The sequence below is a fragment of the Condylostylus longicornis genome, unplaced genomic scaffold, assembly GCF_029603195.1.
Source record: "Condylostylus longicornis isolate FDR11 unplaced genomic scaffold, ASM2960319v2 ptg000113l, whole genome shotgun sequence".
Classification (NCBI taxonomy): Eukaryota; Metazoa; Arthropoda; class Insecta; order Diptera; family Dolichopodidae; genus Condylostylus; species Condylostylus longicornis.
In genome coordinates this window covers 565492-589025 of record NW_026578081.1, presented here as the reverse complement: position 1 = coordinate 589025, position 23534 = coordinate 565492, and the positions used below count along the sequence as shown (strand labels likewise).

The window sequence follows — 23534 nt, the reverse complement described above, 5'->3', positions numbered from 1 at the left end:
TCATTCAATTTAAAACAGCAGTAAAAAACATTTGAGCTCAAAATATATTTTTTATATTTTAGTTCAAAATGTTCGTAAAAATAATTTACAAATAATTTAATTACAATAATAAAATCAGTTAAGAGTTTGTAAAATAAGTTAAATTTGTGTATTTAAAAATTTTATAACGCGCAATTTTTTCGGAAATGCTCCTTTTTCGTATGAGCTATCATTTCCTTGTAAGAATTGAATGATATATCGCAATATTGGCAAGATTTCGATATTTTGTCCAAATACTCATGAGCAATTGCTGATGTTGGACGCGCGTTTTTAAGTTTTTCATTGTTAATAGCTAATTCTACTTCAGTATGAAGTGCTTGCATATGACGGACCCATGTTTCTGGAAACTGAAAAGCTCTGCAATTTTATGTAAATACATATTTAAATCGTACATTTTAACACTTAATAAAATATTAACTTACATATGGCAAATATCACATTTTAAACCATATTTAAACTTGCCAATTCTTTTCTGTGTATTATTCTTTAAAAAAACAAGTTAAATTTAAAATATTATATTTATAAAAATTATATAGAAATTATTGGATTAAAATTTACCGATAAAGATTTCTTTTTATTTTTTGTAGATTCTGCTTGGATTTTTTGCTTTTTTTCTGGTATGCTGTCATCCAAATCTGATACTTGCTTTTGTTCAGATTTACTAGATTTTTCATTTGATGGAGTAATTTTTTTGTCACAATAATCAGAGAAATATGAAGCAGAATTTTCTTCGTTTGACTCTATAATATTTTGCAATTCCATATCACAATTTTCAACAGCAATGTCGTCTTTAGAGGATTCATCCTCCAGAAATGTTCCGATTCTCTGAGCTTCGGTATTTTCAATTTTAGATCCGGAATCTAAACTTTCAGTAAAATTCCTCGTAATTGATTGACTTTGCTCACTATCGCTATCGTTAGGCTCTTCTTTAATTTGTAATAAACAATCAGAAAAATTAGATCCTATGCTAGGTTTTCTTCTTTCTATCGAATTTTTGGATGAAAAATCTGTAGTTACAGATAAAATTAGAGGTGTGTCAAACTTTTGACTAGATTTTTCTAAGTTATCAGATTTTGAGGAAATGGCAGAAGTTGTTCTAGGATCCGGATCAATAGCAATTTCTTTGTTAACTGATAGATTAAATTGCTTATCCGGAATTGCATCTGATACTGATTTTGTGCGTTGTGCTATTCTGGAATACTGCCTTATATTTAAAACGCTCCCTTCTGCAGTTTTTAAATTAGAAAACGGAGAAATATCACGTTCAGTAGAATGGTTTGTGCTTGATAATATTTCAGGATTAATTGGAGTTGTTAAACCAAAATTTTTATTTGAATCAGTTGATTTTCCTCTATAGAGTCCACGAATTTTTAATAATTCACCACCACTTAAAACTTCTTTTAATATATCGTTTGAAACTGTTGATTCTCCACTATACATGTATTGAACTAAAACTTGAATAGCTCGTCGACTTAATGATGGAGGTAAAACCAAATACATTAAACCGTTTTGAGGTGGTATATGGGGTGTTAATTCAAATACCGTTGCAAAAAACTAAAATATAAAAAAAAATTAAAAATAAGCTCTGAGAAATAATAAACAATAAGTAGTTAAAAGATAAAATAAAACTTACTTTACTGCTAGCACTTAAAATTACTTTATGTGCTGGAACCCCAGGACCTCCAAGACAATCTGGATGACTACTTAGAAGCATTACGTCAGCAAATCGATCATGTCTTAAAAATTTAATTTATATTTTAATAAAATATTATTTTAAACTATTTATCAATGTAAGTTAATTTTTTTATTGTTTTTTATTTGAAAATGCACTCCAAAATAAATTACATATTATTTGTAAAAAAATTTTGTAGACAGATCAAATTTACTTACTTGTATAATTCAGCTACTGACATATTTAAATGCATTGAATGAGAGCCCCATTTCAAATGATAATTTTCAGCTACTATAGCCGCGGACATGTTTATAGATTAATTTCAAATTTTTATTTAAATAAATGTATGTATATATATATATATATATATATTTGTATATATCGTTGTAAAAAACCAATTATGTATGTTTTATTTTAATTATACCATTGAATCAATTAAATTAGGACCATTATAAATTTGATTAATGTTACTTCAAATCACAACAATTACCATATTTCTTGAATTTACTTCCATTATTATTATTTTTTTCATTAAGCATTAAATTTCATTAAGCATTCATTAGTAATAAGTAATATTCAAAATAATTTCATTCACTTATTTGCGTATTGCGTATGAGTGTGATTCAATTCAAATAAATTTAATCAATTATTTTCAATGTTTAAGCGTATGAATTTGATGTATGTATGTATGTATTTTAACATATTTTTCTTTGTTACTACTAAATCCACTAAAGTTCTCTACGATTTAATATGATGCAAACATTTTTATTCTCCAGATTTTTCATATACTTTTTTTTTGTTATTCTGTTTTTCTTTTTTCAACAAATCGATCAATAAATCAATAAATTATTTCTATTCAGTTTTATAATAGTGCATAAATACATTATTATAACATCGTGTATGAAGCATAGTTCGTTCTTAACTGAAAATATACAAAAAAAAAAAAAAAGGATTTCAAACAAAACAAAGCAATAACGTAAAAATAATAGGAAAACGATTTTCATTGATTTCTTACAAGTATGTACATACATAGAAACTTTTAAGGACATTATAAAATCCCTGATCATAGTTTAAAAATAAAATTGTTTAAACCATAAACTAATATTCTTTGGTCAAGTCAAGTATACAACAAACATGGCTCAAGGAAGTCTAGATTTTATGATGGATTTCAATTTAAATAGATTGCAGTTTCCTGATCCTTTATATATTTTAAAAGTATAAACTATTTTTAATAAATGCATATAAGTAATTAGTTTTATTTAATCTTAAGCTCTATTCTAATATTTTAATATATTTTATTATATTTTTAATTTTATTCCACGTAATTTTCATATGAATCAATATTAAGCTCGGCAATTTTGAATAACAAAATCAAAATTTTGGCATTGAAGATAACTAATTCCATACTTGATTCCATAAAATTCACTTAAATTTTATTGATTCCAATTATTGATTCCTGAACAGAAAACTTGTTAGATGGTCACCTTATATTAAATAGTGGTATGTTTCAATGAAATTTTCAATAAAAAAAAAATCGATATTTCATTTAAATTCCATTATTTTTTTTTAAGCAGAAAGCATTTTATTGACCAAGCTATTTGTAAAAAAAAAAACAAAAACAAGCAATCCATTTTAATTAATTGATTAACAGGTTGTTTAAAAATTTTTGTTTTGTTTTTAGAAAGCAATAAGTTAAGAATTTTAAAGATCAACATGAAAGACTAATTTGGACAACACTTTAGGTTACAAAAAATTAAATTGTGACGATTAGTAAACACAAACTATTTACGCGTCTACATATGATTCCATTAAAAGAAAATAATAAAGTCTAAAGAAAATCTTTTCACACGTAAAATATTTTTATTAACAAATTAAAGTAAAACAGAAATCAATATATGTATGTATGTATGTATATGTACATAGATGGAGAGATAATAAGTGTTAACCGAGATATAAAAATCAATAATATTATTAAAAAATTTGTACTCTCATATGTATGTACATATATAAATATTTATTTAAATAAACTTAATAAACAAAATTATTCAAATAAGAAGTTTTAATACAAAATACATAATTAATTTTTCCTCAAAATTGTAATTTCCGCGTTGTATTTTCATTTTGAGAATAAAATATTTGTTTCACTTTTATACAAAATTTATAATTTTTAATAACTTACAATTTATTTTTTAATAATAAAAAATACATGTATGTATGCATGTATACGTAGGTAACATGTAAATATTACAATTTACAATAATTCTTTTTTAAGTTTATGTTTTTTTTTTTGTTATTTTGATTATTGTTTTATACTCTAAAAAAAAAAGTATATTCATCTATCCTTAAGGACGAACAAAAGTTAACTGAGATTTAAGAAATTTTATCAATTTTATTTTCCTGTGTCCTGACCTGATATTATTTTATGCTATGCTATAATAGTATACTTAAAGTAGTGACGGGAAGATTTTTATTATTTATTTATTATTGTTGTTAGAAAACTTATTGATTTAATTATATATTTTGTACCTATACAAAATATTTTACTATTTTACAAGGTTATTGTTGTTGATGCGTAATGTTAATAATCGTAGGTACCTACCTAAATATATAGTAAGATTTAGGACTCTATATTTGTTAATAAAAAAAATTTACAACCCAATTTAAGTGGAAATTAAAAATTTATTAAAATAATTATTAACTTCAGAAAAAGTAATTTGGTCTAATAAGAGACGAATTGACATAAGGTCTAATGAATGAAAACAGTAAAAGATGAACGAAAAAAATTGAAAATGTTAAACGGTATTTTTCTTTAAAATTTGTTATAAAACGGTATAGGGTGTAAGTATAAGAAGTAAGTAGGTGCGGTACCTATTTATCTCACTTTTTATAAAAAGTCGATTTGTTGAATATGGTCAGTGCGGAAAGATGTTAGCTTGATTAGAGCTTGAACATAATTTATAATTATCTAGTGTAGGAGGAACTCACTCACTTATTTTAATTACAACAAACACCTAGTTTTATTTTCGATATCGGTTAAATACTCAAATATTTAAGCACCTGCAATATTTGAAAATTATGTGGGCTAAAATATTTGAATATAAATACAATATTAGTCTCGTTTACTGCCTTACGTGCATACGCATGTCATGTAGTATTTTCAGATGTGTTAATATTAGAAAGAACAGGCAATGAAAATTTTATATTATAGTTTTCTTTTATTATAACTTGTGAAGTAAGCTTCTGACAAAGTCTAAACATGCCTACAGAATTTAAAAAATAACAGTTGATCAATTAAAAAAGGGATCTATTAAAATTTTAAAATTAAAATTTAAAAAATGTTTAATTGATATACAATGCGTATATAGTATGTATATGAATGAATATCGTACTTACTATTGTCGCGAAAAATGCCAAACCCATATTCTGTTATTCGCATCACTTGGGGTAATGGGATATTATTGAAAAGAATTTTGTTATTCAATATAAAATTTCGAATTACGAAATTGGTTTTGTTCAGAAAATTATAAGATTTTCAAACAATTTATTACGTGAAGTGATGCAACTAACAGAATATGGGTGTTAACGTAGTTATTTGGGGTTATCATTAATACTAAAGAAGAAATAAGTCATTTGGATAAATAGATTTTTTTAAAATTGATCTCAAATCGAATTTTTTTATGAAATTAATTTAACCGTTCCAATTATACAATTGGAACGGTTATATATTCGCAATTTTTTTAGTTTTAAGAACAACAAATTTGGGACAGAATTTTAATTAGAATAAAAAGAATATATGTATGTATTGCAAAGGGCTGTAACAAAGTATATTTATTTTAAATATATTATTAATGTATATTTATTTTTATAATTACAAAAGAACTCTTTTAATATTTTACGGAATTATACTCAAAACAAATTGCAATAATCTTATATCTTTAATGTACCCTCTTTTAAAACTTCACGTTTATACTTCATATTGAAAATGACAACTGCGAATTTTCTGTAAAATGAAATTTCAACGTTAGACGTTTCTTTGGTGGTAGCGTTTTTCAAATAAGGTTCAAAATTTAATTTTTTTTTGTTGTACAAGTACATTTGTAGCAACAATACAAATTACATTTTCATATTCGAATGCAAATAATTATATTTTCCAGTATAAATGCAAAAAAGTAGTAAAAACCTACAATTGTGATAAAATTAACAATACTGTGGGATTCCCTTATTTTCATTTTTATATGTAGCTACATATATAAAGAGAAGCTCATTTTAACGAAAAAATACTAGGTCTGTTTGTCTGGTATAAAAAAGTTTTTAAAAGCACTCACTAATTATCATTTTAATGTTAGAGATAACTATTTAAAAATAAATAACAAAATAAGCTTTAATTTCAAATAACCTGCGAGATGATATTTCATTCTTGAAGTAAAAATTATTTTAGCTAAATATTTATACAGATATTAATTTTTCCAAATAAAATGCGTTCATTTTTTTCAGAATACCAAATTATAAATAAAATGTAAATTTTTAGTTTGGATGCAAAATTCGTAAGCCAAGAGTTTGAAATAAGAGGAACACCCTATATATGTAGCATTCATCACATATTATAAAGGAGAAAGTTAGAGCAGAAAGACTGAAAGGAACGAAACTGATTTCACTTACCTTAAGATAGCACTTCCATGCCTTCCTTTACAGAATATAAACACAAAACTGGTATTTAGTCAATTTAAATAGTTGTAGGAAGTTACAACCACTCAGGTTTATAATAACCACTACAATAATAGAGGATTTTAATCAAACTTAATCTACTCTCTGGAGACCATTCGAGCCCGCCTATCTTTGCCTTTCGATGATTTTTAACACCTCTTCTGAAAAAAACATAGCATCTCTGGTGGGAATAATACAAATAGTACCACAGTTTTTTTAAGGAAATAATAATAATTATAGAATGTATTTAAAACTTGCTGCATTTCAACCGTAGCTACTTCAAATAGAATTGAATACTTTGATATTTGTAGCAAAATATTTAATTTAAGTTCAAATAATGGCTTTTACATACGTTATTTCCTAAAAACGTTTCTTTTTTATGCAAGCGAGGAGAAAAGTTAAAATAAGAGTGGAAAAAATTCTGTACTAGTATTCTTCGTGTAAAATTTGTCTTTTTCTTCCAGACAGAATCTGATATTTTTTTTTTTTTTTAATGGTGTGGAAAGAAAACTTCCTTTTATTCGGAATAAAATACTTTTTATTTTTCGCTAATATATTACGTGCGCTACATACGCACCTTATCAAAGCTGATTTTCTTCTGATATGAGAATCTGATATGTTTATTGTAACACTAATGCTTTAGTATATTATTTTTAAAGTTCTTTTGTATTTTCTTTTAACGACGTGTGTAAAAACCCCAATTGTTGTCATTGACATTGTTTGCCTACCGCAAATATAAAAAATTTATATATATGTATACACTTTGTAACAAGCTTCGCTACTTTTTTCTATATTATTTTGTGAAATAAAAAGGGGAAATAATAAAGATGGGAAAATTTTATAGGCAAAAAAATAATCGTTTTCGTCGTAATGCTCGTCCTAAAAACAAAAGAACCAACGAAGAACCCGGCGCAGTTGTTGAGAGGTAAGTTGCAGATGCAAGAATTGAAGATTCTTAAATCTGCTAATTAAAATATTTAACCTCAAAAATACTTTTTAGAGAATTAAAATTAAAAAATCTATCTGAAATCGATGTTGGGATTACTGAGTTTGTAAGTGTTATGGAAGGGTTTACTGGTGTTTTAAAAGCCCGGTTCTCTGATTTTCATGTAAATGAAATTGATCTTGATGGCAATGAAGTTAAACTTACAACTCAATTACTACCAACACCAATATGTACCGGTACAACATACACATTTGATCCAAAATATACTATTGATTCTGATACTAATACGTTAAATATGCTTTACAGATTTAGGTGCTGTTAAACTAGAAAAAAATAAAAAAGATTTAGAGGCTATTTTGACTCCAGAAGTTTGGTTGAAAGTCGATAATTTACTCAAAAGTAGTTCTATGGAAGATAGTGTTGATATTAATGTTAATGGTTTAACAAAAGAGAGGAGAGAAATGGTTCACAAAACATTGAAAGAAGTCTATGGAAATAAAATAATAAGTACTACTGATACAGTAAATAACCAAAAATTTATAAGCATATCTAAAGCTAAGGGAGGACAAGGTAAATGAAAATATGTAGTAGTATAATCATAATAAATATAACCTATTACGTTTAAAACAATTTAGGAGAAAAACGAATACGATGGACATGGCCTGGAGAGTACGTACATTTCGTACTTCACAAAGAAAACACAGATACTGTACAAGCCGCGTCTGATTTGGCCAGTAGATTGAAGTAAAAATATGGAAAAACGCTGTTTATTTAAAATTGTGAATTTTATTTAATTTTAGAGTTCATCCTTCTCACATTAATTATGCAGGAACTAAGGACAAACGTGCTAAGACAACCCAAAAATTTTGTGTTAGAAAGAAGGAACCTGAACATATTTTACGATCAGCCAGAAATTTTTCATACCTTAAAGTGGGAAATTTTGAATTTAAAGATAAAGTTTTAAAATTGGGCGAGCTTAAAGGAAATAGGTTTTGTTTTTAATTTTTCTAATCTTTTCAATTATGTAAACTTTGTTAATTTTTAGATTTAAAATTGCTTTGCGTCATATTGACGGTGATGAAGACAAAATAGTAAAATGTCTTGAGTCTATAAGAGAAAAAGGATTTATTAACTACTATGGTTTACAAAGATTTGGAAACTGTGCCGATGTTCCTACGTATTTAGTAGGAATAGCGCTTTGCAAAAGTGATTACAAACAAGCTTGTGAGCTAATTTTAAAGCCGCGTGAAACAGATCTGCCATTTTTAAAAAAAGTGCGAGAAACATGGTGGGAAAATAGAAATTCTGCTGAAGCAGCAGCCATGATTAAAAGCAATAAATTCATTGAAAAAAAATTGCTTAGCGGATTAGCCGACTTTGGCGAAAATGATTATGCGAATTCTTTACGTCGCATACCTAGAAACATGTTGATGCTCTACACTCATTCTTTCCAAAGTCTCATATGGAATCGAATAGCATCTAAGCGTATAGAAAAATATGGATTAGATTTACTTGTTGGCGATTTAGTTTTCCGTGACGATATTCAAAGTGAAGAAAATGTTGAAGAAATTGTGGAAAATATTGATGAGGTCTTACAAAATGAGGAGTCAGCTGAACGACGTGATGAAGACGATACTGAAGCAAATGACCAAAATAATGACAATGTTGACAATAAAAATGTTGAGGTTAAATCTAAATATAAAGAAAAAGTCCGACCATTACAATTGGTAGACATTAAAAGTGGTAAATATACAATTTATGATGTATTGTTACCTCTTCCTGGTTGGGATGTGTCGTATCCCAAAAACGAAACTGAAGAATGGTATAGAGAGGCTTTGGAAGAACATGGTTTAACATCTGAAAAGCTTAAAAATAATGTAAGAACTTATTCCCTTACTGGAGCTTATAGAAAACTAATTGTAAAACCAGAAAATATGAGCTGGACTTTTAAGAAATATGATTCAACCACATCTGTTTTAATAGCATCAGATTTTGAAAATTTAAAAGGGAAAAAAGCAGACGACGACTTGCCAGACGGCAAGTATAAAGCGCTCCTGTTGGATTTTACACTACCATCGTCCTCATATGCAACAATGACCTTGAGGGAAATTTTAAAAGCAGACACATCAGTAATGTCTCAAGCGCGTATAGGAATGGAATCTGAATTAAGAAAGAATGAAGAAAACGCTAAAAGAGAACATGAAAATAATTCTGCAGAAGACGACCAACCAGCAAAGAAAATTAAAATTTAATTATTTTCTACACAGTGTGCAAGACCAAATATTTCTGGCCTACAGTAAATGTGTTTGAATAACAATATTTCATAGATTAAATATATTTCAAAGCACGTGATATCTGTTGGAACTTTTCAAAATAATAACATATTTAAATACTTAAGAAAAGTTTTTGATGTGTTAAATTTGTTTTTTTTTGTTTGTGACATACATACATATATGTATGTATTATAGTCAAGCGTGTTCCCCATTTAAAGTAAATGCACTTTCTTTTTATATATTTATTAAAAGTTCTAAAGTTATAGAATTTTATAATATATTTGATGTTTATTTTTTATTTTAATTTAATTTTAGGGACAAGTCATAAATTTAGAAAAATATATAAATTTTTAGTATTGTTTAAACTAAAACAACGCTGTACACAAAGTATACATAGGTAGGTAGAGGTACGGCAGCTTTCTTCATCAAAGCCAGGCATTATCTTTTTTAGCGCACTTATTGTGCTAAAATTCTTTTGAAAAATGAAATTTTCTCATATTTCTTTGTATGTTCATGCACGTATATATATGTATATTGAAAAACTAAATGACTACCGATATTTTTAAAAATGTACTTTGCGTTTACATTTATGACTTTGGGAGCTGGAAAAATTCAATGTTGACTAGAAAAACTTCATGTTACTACTTATAGTGGAGTTCATGTTACTACTTGTTTTTGTTCCGTTAAGTTATTTAATTATTCAATTTTTATAGCATTTAAAATATACATATATATTAAAAGAAAACTACCAAACCTATTCTACTAATTTTTCTAAATCTTCTGATATTTTATTTTTTTTTTGACTTGCAGTAGTAAAAATAAAACTGCGTATTTGCTAAAATTTTTTAAAACTTTAGTTTGCAGTTGTAGTTAAAAAAAAATGCCAAACATTGTTGCATTTTCAAAAATACTTTTTTTTTAGTTCGAGTAGCACTAAGAGGATGCGAATTAAGTATACTAGAACAGACCTGAATTTTTTCTATATGAAAGTTTGGAAAATTATTTCAATCTGTGAACAAAAATGAACGTCTTTTAAAATTTGTTGCGTCGTAAAGTAGTGGTAAGGTGTTAATGGATGTTCATATGATTGTAGTAAGACTTCTTAAAATTAAAGGTGATATGGCAACGCGAAATATAAAAAAGGCAAGTTGAATTTGTTTATTGGGATATTTTTTATACGTAATATTATACATAATGATAAGTCAAACAAAAAAAAATATAAGTCAAAACAAAGCACAATTTGTTTTTTAAACGATAAAAACAATTCCAAAAGCAAAAATTTCAATTCAAGGGATTTCTTAATTATATTTCCTAGCAGTTTGCTTCAATATGGGCTATATTCATTTTCCTACTCAATTCACCGAAGAAGAATTAATGCTGCAAGCTAAATATCAAAAATTAAAAAAAAAGGTTTATGTCGATTTGAAATTGGAACTACATACTTAATAAAGATTATGTATTCTTGATTTAACAGAAAAAAGCTCTACAAGCGCTTAAAGCACCGGAACCAGAAAAACCTTTGGCTTCTAAAAGACCAGCAGATGCGAGAGATGCTAGAGAAGTAGCTAGAAAACTTATTAAGAGTGGTGCCATTCCAGCTATTCAAAAGCAACAAACAAAACAAGATCAAACATCATTTAAAAGACCGAAGGGTATTTATAGCAATAGCAACTTATTATTACTAAATGTTGAATTTTAAAATATTTTGTGACCAGGACAAGAAAGAAAACGAATTCAAACAGATTCGAGCATATCTTCGTATCAACCATTTTCTTCAACCCAAAACGATGTGCAAGACACATTAAGTGATATGATCAATGATAAAGAACCAAAGTATTTAAAATGTATTTGTTTTATCTTGTAGTTGTTATTTATAATTAAAATATTTGTAGTCGAATTCAAAATTTGTATCAACAATTTGCTGAAATCAGAGACCGAGATGAAAGGGGATTGAATGATAGAAAGGGAGATACAAATCGTGGTGAAAAACCTCGTGTTGGCAATACAATTTTTGTGTCTGGAAACAAATTGACGGAAGAATATTTAAAAAAACATTTTGCCGATTTTGGCACAATTGTAAATGTTTCCATGGAAATAGAAAAATGGTAAGCCAATAGAAAAATGGTACAATGTTTAAAGATATCATATTGACAGTGATATGACGGTTTTATAATAATGTTAATTTTCCAATAGTCGGGGATTTGTTACATTTTCTAAGCCAGAGTCATCTGAAAAAGCTATAAGTGAAATGCACCAAAAAAATATAGGTGGTATACAGTTACAAGTTCAATTGGCTAGAAGGCAACCACAAATTAATCCAATTAATGACGCATCATCTTCTGCAGTGTGGGCTACTTTAGGTATTTTTAGATTAAATGCTGTAAAAACCTTAATACAATTTTTTTGATTTTAGCTGCAAGTCAATCTCAGAAAGGTAGTCATAAAGATAAAAGAGAAATGGTTACGTATGACGAAGACTTTTTAATGGATTAGACTTTAAATTTTCCTCATGTTGAGTGTAAACAATATTTTTAACATCGTAAACAAGAACAATAAGATATTGAATAAATCCTTGATTTGGTAGTCTCCGTGTACTGCAAAAATGATAGCAAAATTAATTCTCTTAAAAAAATATGAACATAAAACAGTTCGATCTTAAAATAAGTTTAATTAATAAACAAGAATTACTCTTTTCAAATAAATAAATAAAATAACATTTGAAAATAAAAAAATGTTGATATCAAATTAAATAAACTTTGTGAAAAGAATCGAAATAAAACACAAATTTGATAGTTTTAATTAATGTTCTTCTTTGTTTTTCTTTTTTGATTATAATGAAAAGAACAAGTCAAAAGATTTAATGTTAAATTTAAAAAAAAAAATTAAAATCTTTTATATTGCAGACGATTTTTGACCTATTTTATAATTTTCAAACAGAATAACAAATTTTAAAACAACTAAATAACAATATAGTAAATATAAATAGTAGATTAATAATATAAGTAGATTATATTTTCAAAATATAAAATTTTTATAAGACATTCTATTCAATTAAATATGTAAGTATGTATATTGAGAATTCTCATGTCAAAGTATATTAATTTAACAAAATATGAAAGTAAAAAAGAAGTTTTATAACTTTAAATTTAAAATGCAAAAAGCTTAGAATGGCTATCGAAACAAAGCCAGTTTTATCATTTTAACGTAAGTATGTAAGTAGTATATATGTAATTATGTGATGAAGTTATTATTTACAATTTTTTAGATTACTCTTTATTTCACTGGACGAAACCTCTGATATGTTATTTAAAAATAACAAAACAATAATTAAAAAACAGTGAAAATAATTACTGTCTTCTTCCTTCGTTGTTTGGTGGATTAAAGAAATCCCAATGATGGTGATGAATATTTTTACCAGACATTGCCATAAGTAAAAATCCTAAAGTCATTAATATGAACATAGCTATTAATATTCCTATATTTCTTTCACCTCCTTCTTTTACACTGAACTGCATAGCATTTGCTACTTGAGATAAACGTCGCAATAATGAAGTACCACAGGCTTGTAAAAATTGTCCTCCTAATTGGGCAACTGTTGGTTCTGGCGATCTTCTACTTCTGCTTCTACGTCGATGGTGATCATCATCTGATGAGGAATCGCGTCTTCGATAATGTCTTCGGCGACGAGGTGCTTGTAAATTTGGTTGATATTCTTCATCATCTGGATTACGTAATTGATAAAAGGCTGCAGGTGGAATTGAGTGCATGTACTCTGAGGGGAACAAGGGTGGTAAAGGTGGTCTTGGTGGTATGTCTTCCGCAATAAATGGCCTTTGTTCATACATGTGTTGAGTTTGATGATGTGTCGGTACCCCACGGGATTCAGTTTTTTCTGAAGGAACAGGCTTGGACTTTTGAGTTTCATCATTTTCAACTGTTTGCGTCTCTACTTGAACATGAGTTCTTTCCGTGCTACGAACTCTTTCTACTATGTCTTCAATAAACCCGGGTGGCAGTTCTAAATTTCGGACAACCAAATTTCCTCCTTTACATTCTAGTTCATCAGCAGAGATTTGGCTTCCCTGTAAATTTGAAACCATTATGTGACCTGCCTGTAGTGCGTGAACCCTTAATCTTTCGACCTCTAGGTCGGCTAATGCCATATGACTAGGCAAACTAGTTTGAGACGGTACAGTTGAAATGTCTACGATTGGCTTTTCAGATACAGGAGCTAAAGCAGTAGTTTCCAAAGCGACTGATTTTATCTGGTCTTCTTCAGCAATATTTGGCACTGACGGACGTTTTCTAGGTGGACGGCTAGGAGCTTCAAATGTTTGCTTTACTATTTCTTGTTCTTCTATGAAGTCTTGACCTTCTTTTACCGTTTCTTGTTTTTCAGTTTCAAGTAGATTGGCTTCCTGTTTTTCAGCTTCTTCAGCTGCAGAAAATTCTTTTTCCAGTTGTCTTAATTTTTCCATAATTCGTCTGTCTTCTTCTTCTTGTCGTTCTAATTCCTTTATTTTTTCCAGAATTCTTCTATCTTGCTCCTCTCGTTGCCTTCGCTCTTCTTCTTCAGCTTCTTTTTGCAAACGCCTTTTCTCTTGTTGCTCCAATATTTCTAGTTCTTTCAATTTTTCAATTGTTTTTCGTTCTTCTTCTTCTTCCATTCGTTGCAGCTCTCGTATTTTCTCCATAATTAGCCTTTCTTCTTCTTCTTCTTTTTCTTTTTGAATTTTCCTCATTTCTTCCCTTAATTTTTCTCTTTCTTCTTCTTCCCGTACTAGTTGCTCTTCTGCAGCGAAATCCATCAGTCTTTCTTCTTCATAACTTTCACCACTGTGTTCACCAACAGATTTTACAGTTGAAGCCTGATAACTAACAGATTCATTAAAACTGCCATCACCTTGTAATGATGTTTTTGTAATGTTCTCTTCTATGTCAAAGTCGTGATCATCTATGGGTTGAACAGTAAGTGATGCTTCAAGCATAGTCTCGTTCGTTCTAGAATTAGGAATTGGGGTAGGAACACGTTTTTCAACAACTATTGCGGCAGGTGTTTGTGGTCTGCTGTGTGATTTTGAACGATCTGCAGCCGAAGACGCTCTAGATTTTTCAGAAAAGCTTCTTTGTGTTGATTCCCTAAATCGTTGAATGCCTCGAGTTAAATTATCATCACCATTCCACTTTACACCTTCCATTTCTTTATCGTCTTCTTTAAGGATATCTTCCAAAGTTTTAGAATTTCTTGGTTCAATTATTTTCATATCATCAGTTATTTCAAATTCCTCAAAAACAAAATCATCTGGCAAAGGGTCTGTTTGTGTGGAAATTTCTACTTCAAAAGCTGCCTCTGTTGCAATACGTTCCCCTTCGCCATCATGATCGTCGAAATCATCTCTTTCCAGTTTGTGCTTCGATTTATCTCTTTTTTCCCTTGGTGGTCTAGGTGGAGGAGGAAGAGGTCTGTATTTCATCTTATTTATTATTTCCCCCGATTTCAGTTTAAGTGGCGAGTCTGCTCTTCTTTGAAGGTTTTCTTCAATATCTAATTCTTCGTACTGAGTTGCATCTGGTATAATTCTAAATTTTACAAGACAAAAGAATTACACAATAAGTTAGATTGCATTATTTTATTTACCTAGGCTCTTCTGAATGTTCTAAAGACGGTCTCCGAGGTGGTCTGTCTGGTGCGATGGTACTGTAATTGCGTTTAGGTCTTTCGGGGGGTGGAGATTTTTTAGGTAATGGCATGGTGGAAAAACGACTTGGAGACTTTTTTTGTCTTGAGGGTGGTGGAGGTCTTGGTGGAGGCTCCTTACGAACGACAGCATAACTAGATTATTTTAAAGAAATATTAGTTTTAGGTATGACCTAAAAATTTAAAGTAAATTTTAAATGGATAAACTTAAACTAACCCATGGGAATCTTCCATTTCAATCCTGAACTTTTGCTCGTTGTCTCCGCTTTCCATAATAACCAGCGCCTCATCTATGAAAGACTCAGCTCCTCTAGAAGTTCTGTCATCTTCCTCGTTATTCGTTCTTGAGGTAGATCTTCTCTCATTCATGTCAGGGGTACCCTCATAACTTTCCGGCTTCGCTAAGGGGATGACATATTCATGCTCTGTTCTGTAAACAATCATCTAAAAGGTTTGAGAAATAATTTAGATCGATATAAATTTAGAAATATGCAATGAGAATTTTGATAATTATTTTACATCTTGATGTGGTATGTTTTCTTCCAAATAAGTGTTTGAAACTGATCTTCCGCCAAACCCATTCATAATCAAATCTCTTTCTTCACTTTGTGGGGTTCTCTTTTTTCTACGTTTTGGCGCTATTGGCTTAGCGCTCATGTCTTGAAATTGCAACTCTTCCTCATCATCATATTTATGTGAAACCATCATATTGGGATCTTCCAAGTTTATTTCCTTATGTTGATAAAAATCTTTATCAATTTCTTCAAAATATGGTATATCTGATTGGCTATCCTGTTGAAATCCTTTTTTCGATCTACGAAGTGGACGATTTGGTGGTATATTTTTAAAGAAATCGCTTCCAGTTTGTGGTAAAGAGATATTGTCTCCATAATTTTCTTTTTGTTCTATGTCGAATTCTTGAGAAATTTCCTGAGAGTCGTCAACATTTTTAGCCAAATTATTATACTGTTGTTTCTGGCGTTTTGGCTTGCGTGGTGGAGTACGAGGAATATTATATCCAAAGTCCACATTATCACTACTTATTCCGATCATTGAATCTGGATATTCTCCTTGAGAGCTGCCAAGTTGTTGGAGAGTATTAATAGGATTATCGAAACCTTCACGTATTGCACTACTAATATATTGTCGGATTTCAATGTTATCTTGTGAAATTCCTCTCTTACGTAGGAAGAACTCATCATCGTCAATTTCCTCAATGACACCTTTTTTGGTTGAACTACCAGTTGATTGAGTTTCGTGGTTTGCTAAACCCTCTTCTGATGGGTAATTGTTACTATAACTTTCGGATTCCATTTCAGCTCGTTGAAGCATTTTATTTCGCAAAACATCTTTGTCTGACCATCCAACATCCCTACTTTCTTCAGATAGGTTGGAATCTTGGTGTATCATTGGACGGCGATGCTTGAATTCTGCTTCTCGATCGCGTGAAATCTTATGTATCTCTCGATTTTCTTCGTCAAATTCAACAAATTGCTTCCGACTTGGATCACTAATAAGGGCGAGTTCTGCTTCTTCCTGAGCAATTAAATCATCTTTCATGCGCCGTTCGACTGATGATTCACGTTCAAAGCTTTCAATTTCACTTCCATAACGTTGAAAACGTCCACTTTCACTATCTCCCCCATAACTGACATCAGAAAATTTATCAGCCCATCTTGAACCAACAGGTCCTTTGTCACGTGTTCCACGTTGAACAGTTGGTTGACTAGATTCTACTGATGGAGGTGTTTCAGTACTTGGTTGCGTACTTAAATCTGTTGGTTTTACTATATTTTCAATGGAATCCCGAATCTTCTTTCGCCTGAGTGCTCTTGGATATGTACCAAAGGTAAAATCGAACTTCTTTTTACCCGCAGGTTCTTTTTCTTGAAGCGCGGCCGCAGATTCTGGTGTTGTACCACTTTCACCGGTTTGTACAGAAGTGTCTCCTTCCTTAAATGATCTACTTCGCTTTAGTTTAAGAGATGAGAATTTCTCTGGTATTTTAAATTTCGACATATCAACTTTAGTGAATTCAGGTCTTTTAAAATCAGGTTTTTTAAATTCTGGCTTTTTAAATTCAATTTTCTTTAAGTCTCCTGCTTTAGCTTTTAATTTTGACATGTCCGGCGATTTGAATTTCGGCATGTCCGGCATTTTGATATTTGAAAAATCAGGCGCTTTGAAGCGCTTTTTATTTTTAGGTTCACTTAAGGCAGATGCATCATCGTCAACTTTTGTTTCTGTAACAACTTCGGAAACAACTAAAACATCACCAATCTCAGTTTTACTTACTGTTTCTTTTTTAATTAAAGTGGGTTTTCTAAATGTTGGCTTTTTAATGCCACGTACTTTTGTTTTCACTTTACCAGCTTGGTTTCGAATACCTGCTTTAAAACGACGGCTTCGGTCTTGAGCACTTGCTAACAAACCCTTGCGGCGGTTTTCAGGTTTAAGTGGTAATTCTTCTAAGGCACTTGTATCCACTTGACTAGTACGAATTTCAGTATCAGTTCTAGATTCTGAGCGTGGTGTTGTAGTTGCTGAGCTTAAATAACGATCTTCAAGATCTTTTTGTAATAATTCCATAGCAGCTTCTGCTGATTCTTTAATTTGCTGTTCTACTTCCATTGGTTGAGAAATTTGAACCGATGGTACCGATGGTTGCGGAGTTGACTCTTTTTTAGAAGTTGAGGCATTTTGCGATTTTGCACCATCTTGAGGTTCCCCAATTGGCTCGTATTCGTGATCACTGAAATATAAAAAATTCAATTCATTACTTAAAAAAAAAAAAACAAAAAATATTTTTATTATTTAATTAGTTATTAAATTATTAAAGTAATTTGAATGTTTTAGTTATATTTAAATGTTTTAACACAACTGCAATCAGAACTTTAAACCAGATCAGCAAAGCTAAAGATATTCAATAGCAATAGTATGTCAGTCCTAAGACCTGGCTCGTACTAAAAAGTGCAATGTTCAAAAAAAGTTTAAGAGTTATTTGTACTGTGCATTGGCCTAGACGAATAACAAACTTAAAACTCTATTAAATTAGAGTCAGGAAACTGTAGAAGAAGAATCATCAATAGAAAGAAACGGAAACGGATTGAGTATACACTCTGAGGAGCACCGTGCGCAATAATGTGACAGGCGACGGAAAGAACCCGTAGAGCAGTAAAAAGGAGTGTAGAAGAGTAAGACTAATATGGAAGAGATCAGTTGCAAAGGAATGGTCGCTAACAAAATAGAGTTTGATTTAGAAGCTTTGTGTAAACCCTATGTCCATTGTAGAAACAGAAAAATGTGTACTTAGCAGTATGAGACGACGAAATTTACTAATGTGGTTTTCTTAAAATATGTAAGTATTTAATTTAGGAACGACTAATTGTTTTTGAAGGGGAGGAAAAATTTATAATAAAATTTATTTAGAGAACTATTTGGGTATTTGCAAGTAAATTGACCAAATTTTTTATCAAACACTATGTGATTGTTACGCAAGTATCTAAAATTAAACGTTAAAAATTCAGAACAGTAAAAGAAAAACCCAAAGTATAGAAAGTCTGTATAAGTTTCATATTATGGAAATTTAGATGGGTTGCAGAACTTGAACAATATTCATATTCTTTAAAAAACCTTTGAAGAATTGATATTGCAGACTTATATTGCCTTAAAATAAATAGAAGTAATTTTAAAATAATGTGTCCATGATCTTGAAAAAAAAATTTTTTACAAACAATGCAATCATATTCTCTATTTTTGTTTTGATTCAAAACAAGTAAATAGATCTAAATAAAACCACATAAATTTTAGCAAATTTTTCTTCCAAAATTTGCTGTATCTTTCGTACTTTGTGCATAATATTCTTACCGCATAAAATAACTTCTCTCTAACCAATCCCTTTTCGTCGCTTTTGTTTTCGATTTTTCATGTTCATCTAATCGTGATGATCGTTGCTCAACAAAATCGAAGCTAACGGTTTTTGACATTCTACCAATCATACTTTCATTTCCCGAATCTTGTGATGAATGGGCTCTATCTTGAGACTGAGTGCGGTCAAAATAATTTTTTCGTCTTAATAATGATGATTGTCTAAGTCTTTGTTCCGATGGTGTACGTGATGGCAATTGTCTAGTTTCTGAACTGAAACGTTGTTGAGAGATCACTTGGTTTATGTTAGCATTCGAACTTTGAACTTTTGTATCTCCTTCTTCAAAATATAGAGCATCGCTAGCATGTAAATCATCGAACTCTTCCGATTGAGAACTTTGATGAGGTATACCAATTGCTACAGAAACTAAATTAGGTGCTATTTGAACCGGTGTAAATATTGAAGCGGGTGTATTTTGAACAGCTTGTATTGGTGCTGCAAATGAAGGTGCTATGCTAGGTTCTCTACTAGTTGATTCGTCATGTTTAACTTTACTTAAGCTTGATATATTTGGTTGACTAGAAGTTATTGACAAAGGTCTATTTGCTAAAGATGACGACTTTTGTTGCTTGGGTTCTAATGGTTGTACTTGCGTTGGTTCATTTAAATTAATTGTACTGACTTTTAATTGTTGACTGCTGTATCGGCTAGGTATACTTGATGTAACATTAGCCTTTGGTTTTGGAGCGTATTGGTCTAATTCATCTACTTTCAATGTAAACGTTTCTTGCACAGATGATGCTATTGCTGGTGTAAGCTTTGACGAATCTGTTAAAGCTATTTTTTGTGGCCCGCCAATTGACATAACTTGATCATTTTCGCCAGCACTTATCATTACAAGACCAGGTTTGACGCTACTTTTTCTTCTACCAGATAATGGTGATAGAGAGGGTGATCTTTCGCGGGACGGTGACTTTTCTTTCCCATTTCTACCGAAAGCACTTAAAAATATTGAACTTGATCTTTCTTGTTTAACTGGTTCACTTTTTGATTCTGTTCCAAAAAGCCTAAATGGAGATTTTTCTCGTACTGGAGATTTTTCTCGGATTGGCGTAGCTTCTTTTGCTTTTTTAGTATCTTTTCCAAAAAGCCTAAAAGGTGATTTTTCTCTTATCGGACTTTTTTCCTTAATTGGAGATCTTTCTCGCATAGGACTTGGCTCTTTGTTTGCATTTGAGTTTGCACCTAGAAGTCGAAATGGAGATTTTTCTCGAATAGGACTTCTTTCTTTCGTTGGAGATGTTTCGACCGTAATTTTCTCTTTTTTTTTTCTTACGGGCCTTTCTGGAGACAAGTTGTCCTTTGATCTTTTTCTTCCAAAAAAACTGAATGATGTCTTTTCTTTGACTGGAATATTACTCAAATTATCATCGCTTATCTGATTAGAACTGAGTAATGTGCTAGTTTGTTGCGAAAAGGCCAAAGATGAAGGTCTTTGAGTGGAATTCAAATCGCCATGTTTACTATTCGGGAAATTAGTTTCAAAATTTGAATGATTTACTGCTCCTAAGGATGTTGCGGTTCCAGAAATTTTGTAAGTGGTTGACTGGGGAGACATACGGCCTGAAGGAATTGATAGTGTCGCATGCAAAACAGTTTGATCTGTTGGCTCAGTATTGAAGTCAGATTGGGATAGATTTTCGGGTGGTAAAAATCTTGGTTGATCATGGTTGATCATGTGATCCTCGTTTCTTGAGTTCATGATTGGAGAGTGGGAAGGAGATGTTCCGAAATAACCTGAAGTCGGCAAAGATGGCGGCGACATTGAACGTGGTGAACCTTCTTCTGATAAACCTGGATGGATTCCTGTTTCTCTTTTATGCAATAATTTTGGGGAATGAAGAGGTGATGATGGACGAGATTCAGCTTTAATACCTTCTTCAACTACTTTATCAGCATCCAATACTGTTGGATCCTCACGTACCTCTACAATATTTGTTGAAATATCAATAGAAATTGTTTGAATTTCAATTTGATTTGGTTCTGTTTTTGGAATTGTAGTCGGTTGGTAAACTGGTTCAATATCAGGAACGTTCATTGAAGTTCCCATTTGATCAAAGCGTGTTGGTAAAGAAGTTTGTTTGATAATTCCCGATTGTCTTTGATTAATATTACTTGGAATATTTTCTTTCTCTTCCAAACCTGCTTTATTTTTACGAAATTCTTCGTATACAGAAAATTCCGGTTTATTGCCACCAATCGATGGAGTTGGTGTTGCACTTATAATATTGAAGTAGGGTAATTCTGTTTTTGAACTTCGTCTTGAATGTAAACTAACTTGTGTTGTTGGTATACATATGTCAGCTACATAAAGATCTTGTTTTGAACCAGACCTTGATTCAATTTTTCGAACACCACTAAAACTACGGTGTGATATAGTATCAAAATCTTGTCTTTGTCCAAAACTTTTCTGTGATAAACGATCAATTGATATACCTCTCTTAACACCATCATATGGTAGTGAATATTCTTCATCGTAAGTTGGTTCTACAATATTACATACAACTAATCCTTGCTTCGCAAGTTCTCCCGGATCGATTGGATCTTGTGTTAATTCAAAACTTTTATTTGATGCTCTATCAAATGATTTTTGACCACCTAAACTTCTTAAAGACATTCGTTCAATATCTGGATGGCGACCATGCATACCTGTGGTACCATCGGTATCAAATGCTTGATATAATGGTTGTTGATTTGGTGATTCAGAATAGTAACCTCCTGGAATATTACTTGCAAATCCTATTTTTGATTCAGGACGTGAACCAACCGGATTTACACGTTCCGGCAATAATGAATCACATTGAAAATATTGGCATGCACAACGTACATCTAATGATATACCACTAGCAGATTCATTACGTGATGTAAAATGCTTTTTTTCTCTTGGTAATGCACCAACTGATGCTGAACGATGTTTTGTTCCTTGTGTTAATTGTTGTTTTGTTTGTTGCAAATTATCTTCATTTAATGAGTTCATTTTTATATTTTTATAATATGTCTTTTATATGTACTATTTTATATTTTAGCGTATGTATAATAATAATGTGAAAAAATAATGGTACATAAGTTTTTTTTTTTTTTTTTGTTATAGTATTTTGTTGTCTAACAATATTCCGAATTTATTTTCTTAAAAATATTTGCGTTGCGATAGATTTTAAAATCAAAACTTTTCTAAAAATAATTCGTCAGAAATAATTTTTTTATTTTTTTTTTGGTTCTTGTTCATATATTTAGCAAAATATTTGTATATATAAATGTTTGATATATCCCGATTCACTTAAATATTTTATATTTAAAATCACTTAAAAAATTTTTATATATGTATTTTTTTTTTTTAATATTATACAATTTAGTACAATTGCGTTAATTTAGTACCGAAACTTTTTATTTTTATTTTGCTAATGATCGCCTTACTTTATTAACTATTTATTTTTTTTTTTTATACTTTATGTAAGAACTTGTAAATATTTCACATATATATATGTATATATATATATATATTTCTTTTAATAAATTAAAATTATTTAATTTTTTTCTTAATTTTATTAAATTTAAAACTAAATATCTTTTTCTTTTTTAATTTTTTAGTTATGTTATTAATAATTTCGCAGGAATGAACCGAAAAATACACGTAAGTAAATTTTTATCTGGCGAAAACTTCGATAAAAAAATAAAAATAAAATAAAAATCGAAGAAAAAATTTTTTATTTTTAATAAATTATAAATATTTTCAATTTTTGTTGAGAAAATAAAAATGAAAGGAAGAAAGGAGATAATTAAAAATAAAATTAAAATAATGAGCCGATCAACGAAAAAAAAAATGTCTTCAAGTGATCTTCATCGTTGCGATTTTCTTTGACTACTAAAATTTTAATGTTCTAAAAGTGAAAATATTATAACATAAAAACAAAACAAAAAAAAAAACAGACCGAAAAAAAAAAAAATAAGAAAAGAAAAGAAAATTTTGGCTCTTCCAATATTCTTACCTCTAGGGGAGAAAATTAAGAAAAAAGTTCTATTATTATATAGCTACCACAGAGTATTTCAATCAACATTATTAAATTGAATTGCCTACCATTTGGTTGATTAAAATATAAAATTTAATTTTTTTGTAAAATAGTAAAATTTTTAGTTTTTATCACAGTCAAACTTGTATCTTTCAAATAAACTTGAATCTTTTTCATTCATATTTGACTCTTTATAAAAATATTCACAATTTCGAAAAAATTTACTCATAATACACATACACAATATATTTAACACTAATAATTTTG

General features: G+C 29.8%; 4 protein-coding genes across 9 annotated transcripts in view; 2 read left to right on the top strand and 2 right to left on the bottom strand.

Annotated features, from left to right (window-relative positions):
* Window positions 1-43: 43 nt before the first annotated feature.
* On the bottom strand, window positions 44-5634 carry LOC129614586 (modifier of mdg4). 3 transcript variants are annotated; one of them, XM_055529288.1, is made up of 7 exons: window positions 5584-5633; window positions 3891-4025; window positions 1930-2633; window positions 1673-1775; window positions 598-1593; window positions 462-523; window positions 44-396 (listed from the first exon to the last, which is right to left on the bottom strand). In XM_055529288.1, exons 3-7 carry the CDS (start codon window positions 2016-2018, stop codon window positions 162-164), a joined length of 1485 nt encoding a protein of 494 aa, XP_055385263.1. In that variant the 5' UTR covers window positions 2019-2633; window positions 3891-4025; window positions 5584-5633; the 3' UTR covers window positions 44-161. The 3 variants fall into 3 exon arrangements, with proteins under 3 accessions (XP_055385263.1, XP_055385264.1, XP_055385262.1); XM_055529289.1 differs by lacking the exon at window positions 3891-4025 and having other exon boundaries at window positions 5584-5634; XM_055529287.1 differs by lacking the exon at window positions 5584-5633 and having other exon boundaries at window positions 3891-4162.
* Window positions 5635-7159: 1525 nt separating this feature from the next.
* LOC129614581 (pseudouridylate synthase 7 homolog) lies at window positions 7160-9912 on the top strand. Its single transcript, XM_055529281.1, has 6 exons — window positions 7160-7340; window positions 7416-7597; window positions 7668-7931; window positions 7997-8105; window positions 8162-8350; window positions 8407-9912. The coding sequence occupies exons 1-6, from the start codon at window positions 7243-7245 to the stop codon at window positions 9611-9613; spliced, it is 2049 nt and encodes a 682-aa protein (XP_055385256.1). The 5' UTR covers window positions 7160-7242; the 3' UTR covers window positions 9614-9912.
* A 932-nt stretch (window positions 9913-10844) lies between these two features.
* Window positions 10845-12424, top strand: LOC129614579 (negative elongation factor E). The gene is made up of 6 exons (XM_055529280.1): window positions 10845-11044; window positions 11109-11286; window positions 11350-11467; window positions 11527-11739; window positions 11828-11994; window positions 12048-12424. Exons 1-6 carry the CDS (start codon window positions 10964-10966, stop codon window positions 12125-12127), a joined length of 837 nt encoding a protein of 278 aa, XP_055385255.1. The 5' UTR covers window positions 10845-10963; the 3' UTR covers window positions 12128-12424.
* A 113-nt stretch (window positions 12425-12537) lies between these two features.
* Window positions 12538-23534, bottom strand: part of LOC129614578 (trichohyalin) — an 84865-nt gene continuing 73868 nt past the window's right edge. For 3 of the 4 annotated variants that reach the window (XM_055529277.1, XM_055529279.1, XM_055529278.1), the window contains 4 exons: window positions 15852-18084; window positions 15550-15776; window positions 15273-15467; window positions 12539-15214 (listed from right to left, as the gene is read on the bottom strand). In XM_055529277.1, coding sequence (XP_055385252.1) covers window positions 12982-15214; window positions 15273-15467; window positions 15550-15776; window positions 15852-18084 — 4888 coding nt within the window. In that variant the 3' untranslated portion in view covers window positions 12539-12981. Of the gene's footprint in view, window positions 15215-15272; window positions 15468-15549; window positions 15777-15851; window positions 18085-19199; window positions 22701-23534 lie in introns of those variants that run through there. The other variant, XM_055529276.1, reaches the window with a different exon arrangement.

Excerpts from the sequence above, each read along its gene's own strand:
- LOC129614586 (XM_055529289.1), bottom strand. The coding sequence starts at position 2,018 with ATGTCCGCGGCTATAGTAGCTGAAAATTATCATTTGAAATGGGGCTCT. Across the intron at positions 1,776-1,929 it reads TCAGTAGCTGAATTATACAA|ACATGATCGATTTGCTGACG; the intron begins GTAAGTAAATTT and ends TAAATTTTTAAG. Across the intron at positions 1,594-1,672 it reads TTTTAAGTGCTAGCAGTAAA|TTTTTTGCAACGGTATTTGA; the intron begins GTAAGTTTTATT and ends TTTATATTTTAG.
- LOC129614581 (XM_055529281.1), top strand. The coding sequence starts at position 7,243 with ATGGGAAAATTTTATAGGCAAAAAAATAATCGTTTTCGTCGTAATGCT. Across the intron at positions 7,932-7,996 it reads TAAAGCTAAGGGAGGACAAG|GAGAAAAACGAATACGATGG; the intron begins GTAAATGAAAAT and ends AAAACAATTTAG. Across the intron at positions 8,106-8,161 it reads GATTTGGCCAGTAGATTGAA|AGTTCATCCTTCTCACATTA; the intron begins GTAAAAATATGG and ends ATTTAATTTTAG.
- LOC129614579 (XM_055529280.1), top strand. The coding sequence starts at position 10,964 with ATGGGCTATATTCATTTTCCTACTCAATTCACCGAAGAAGAATTAATG. Across the intron at positions 11,468-11,526 it reads ATCAATGATAAAGAACCAAA|TCGAATTCAAAATTTGTATC; the intron begins GTATTTAAAATG and ends AAATATTTGTAG. Across the intron at positions 11,995-12,047 it reads TGCAGTGTGGGCTACTTTAG|CTGCAAGTCAATCTCAGAAA; the intron begins GTATTTTTAGAT and ends TTTTGATTTTAG.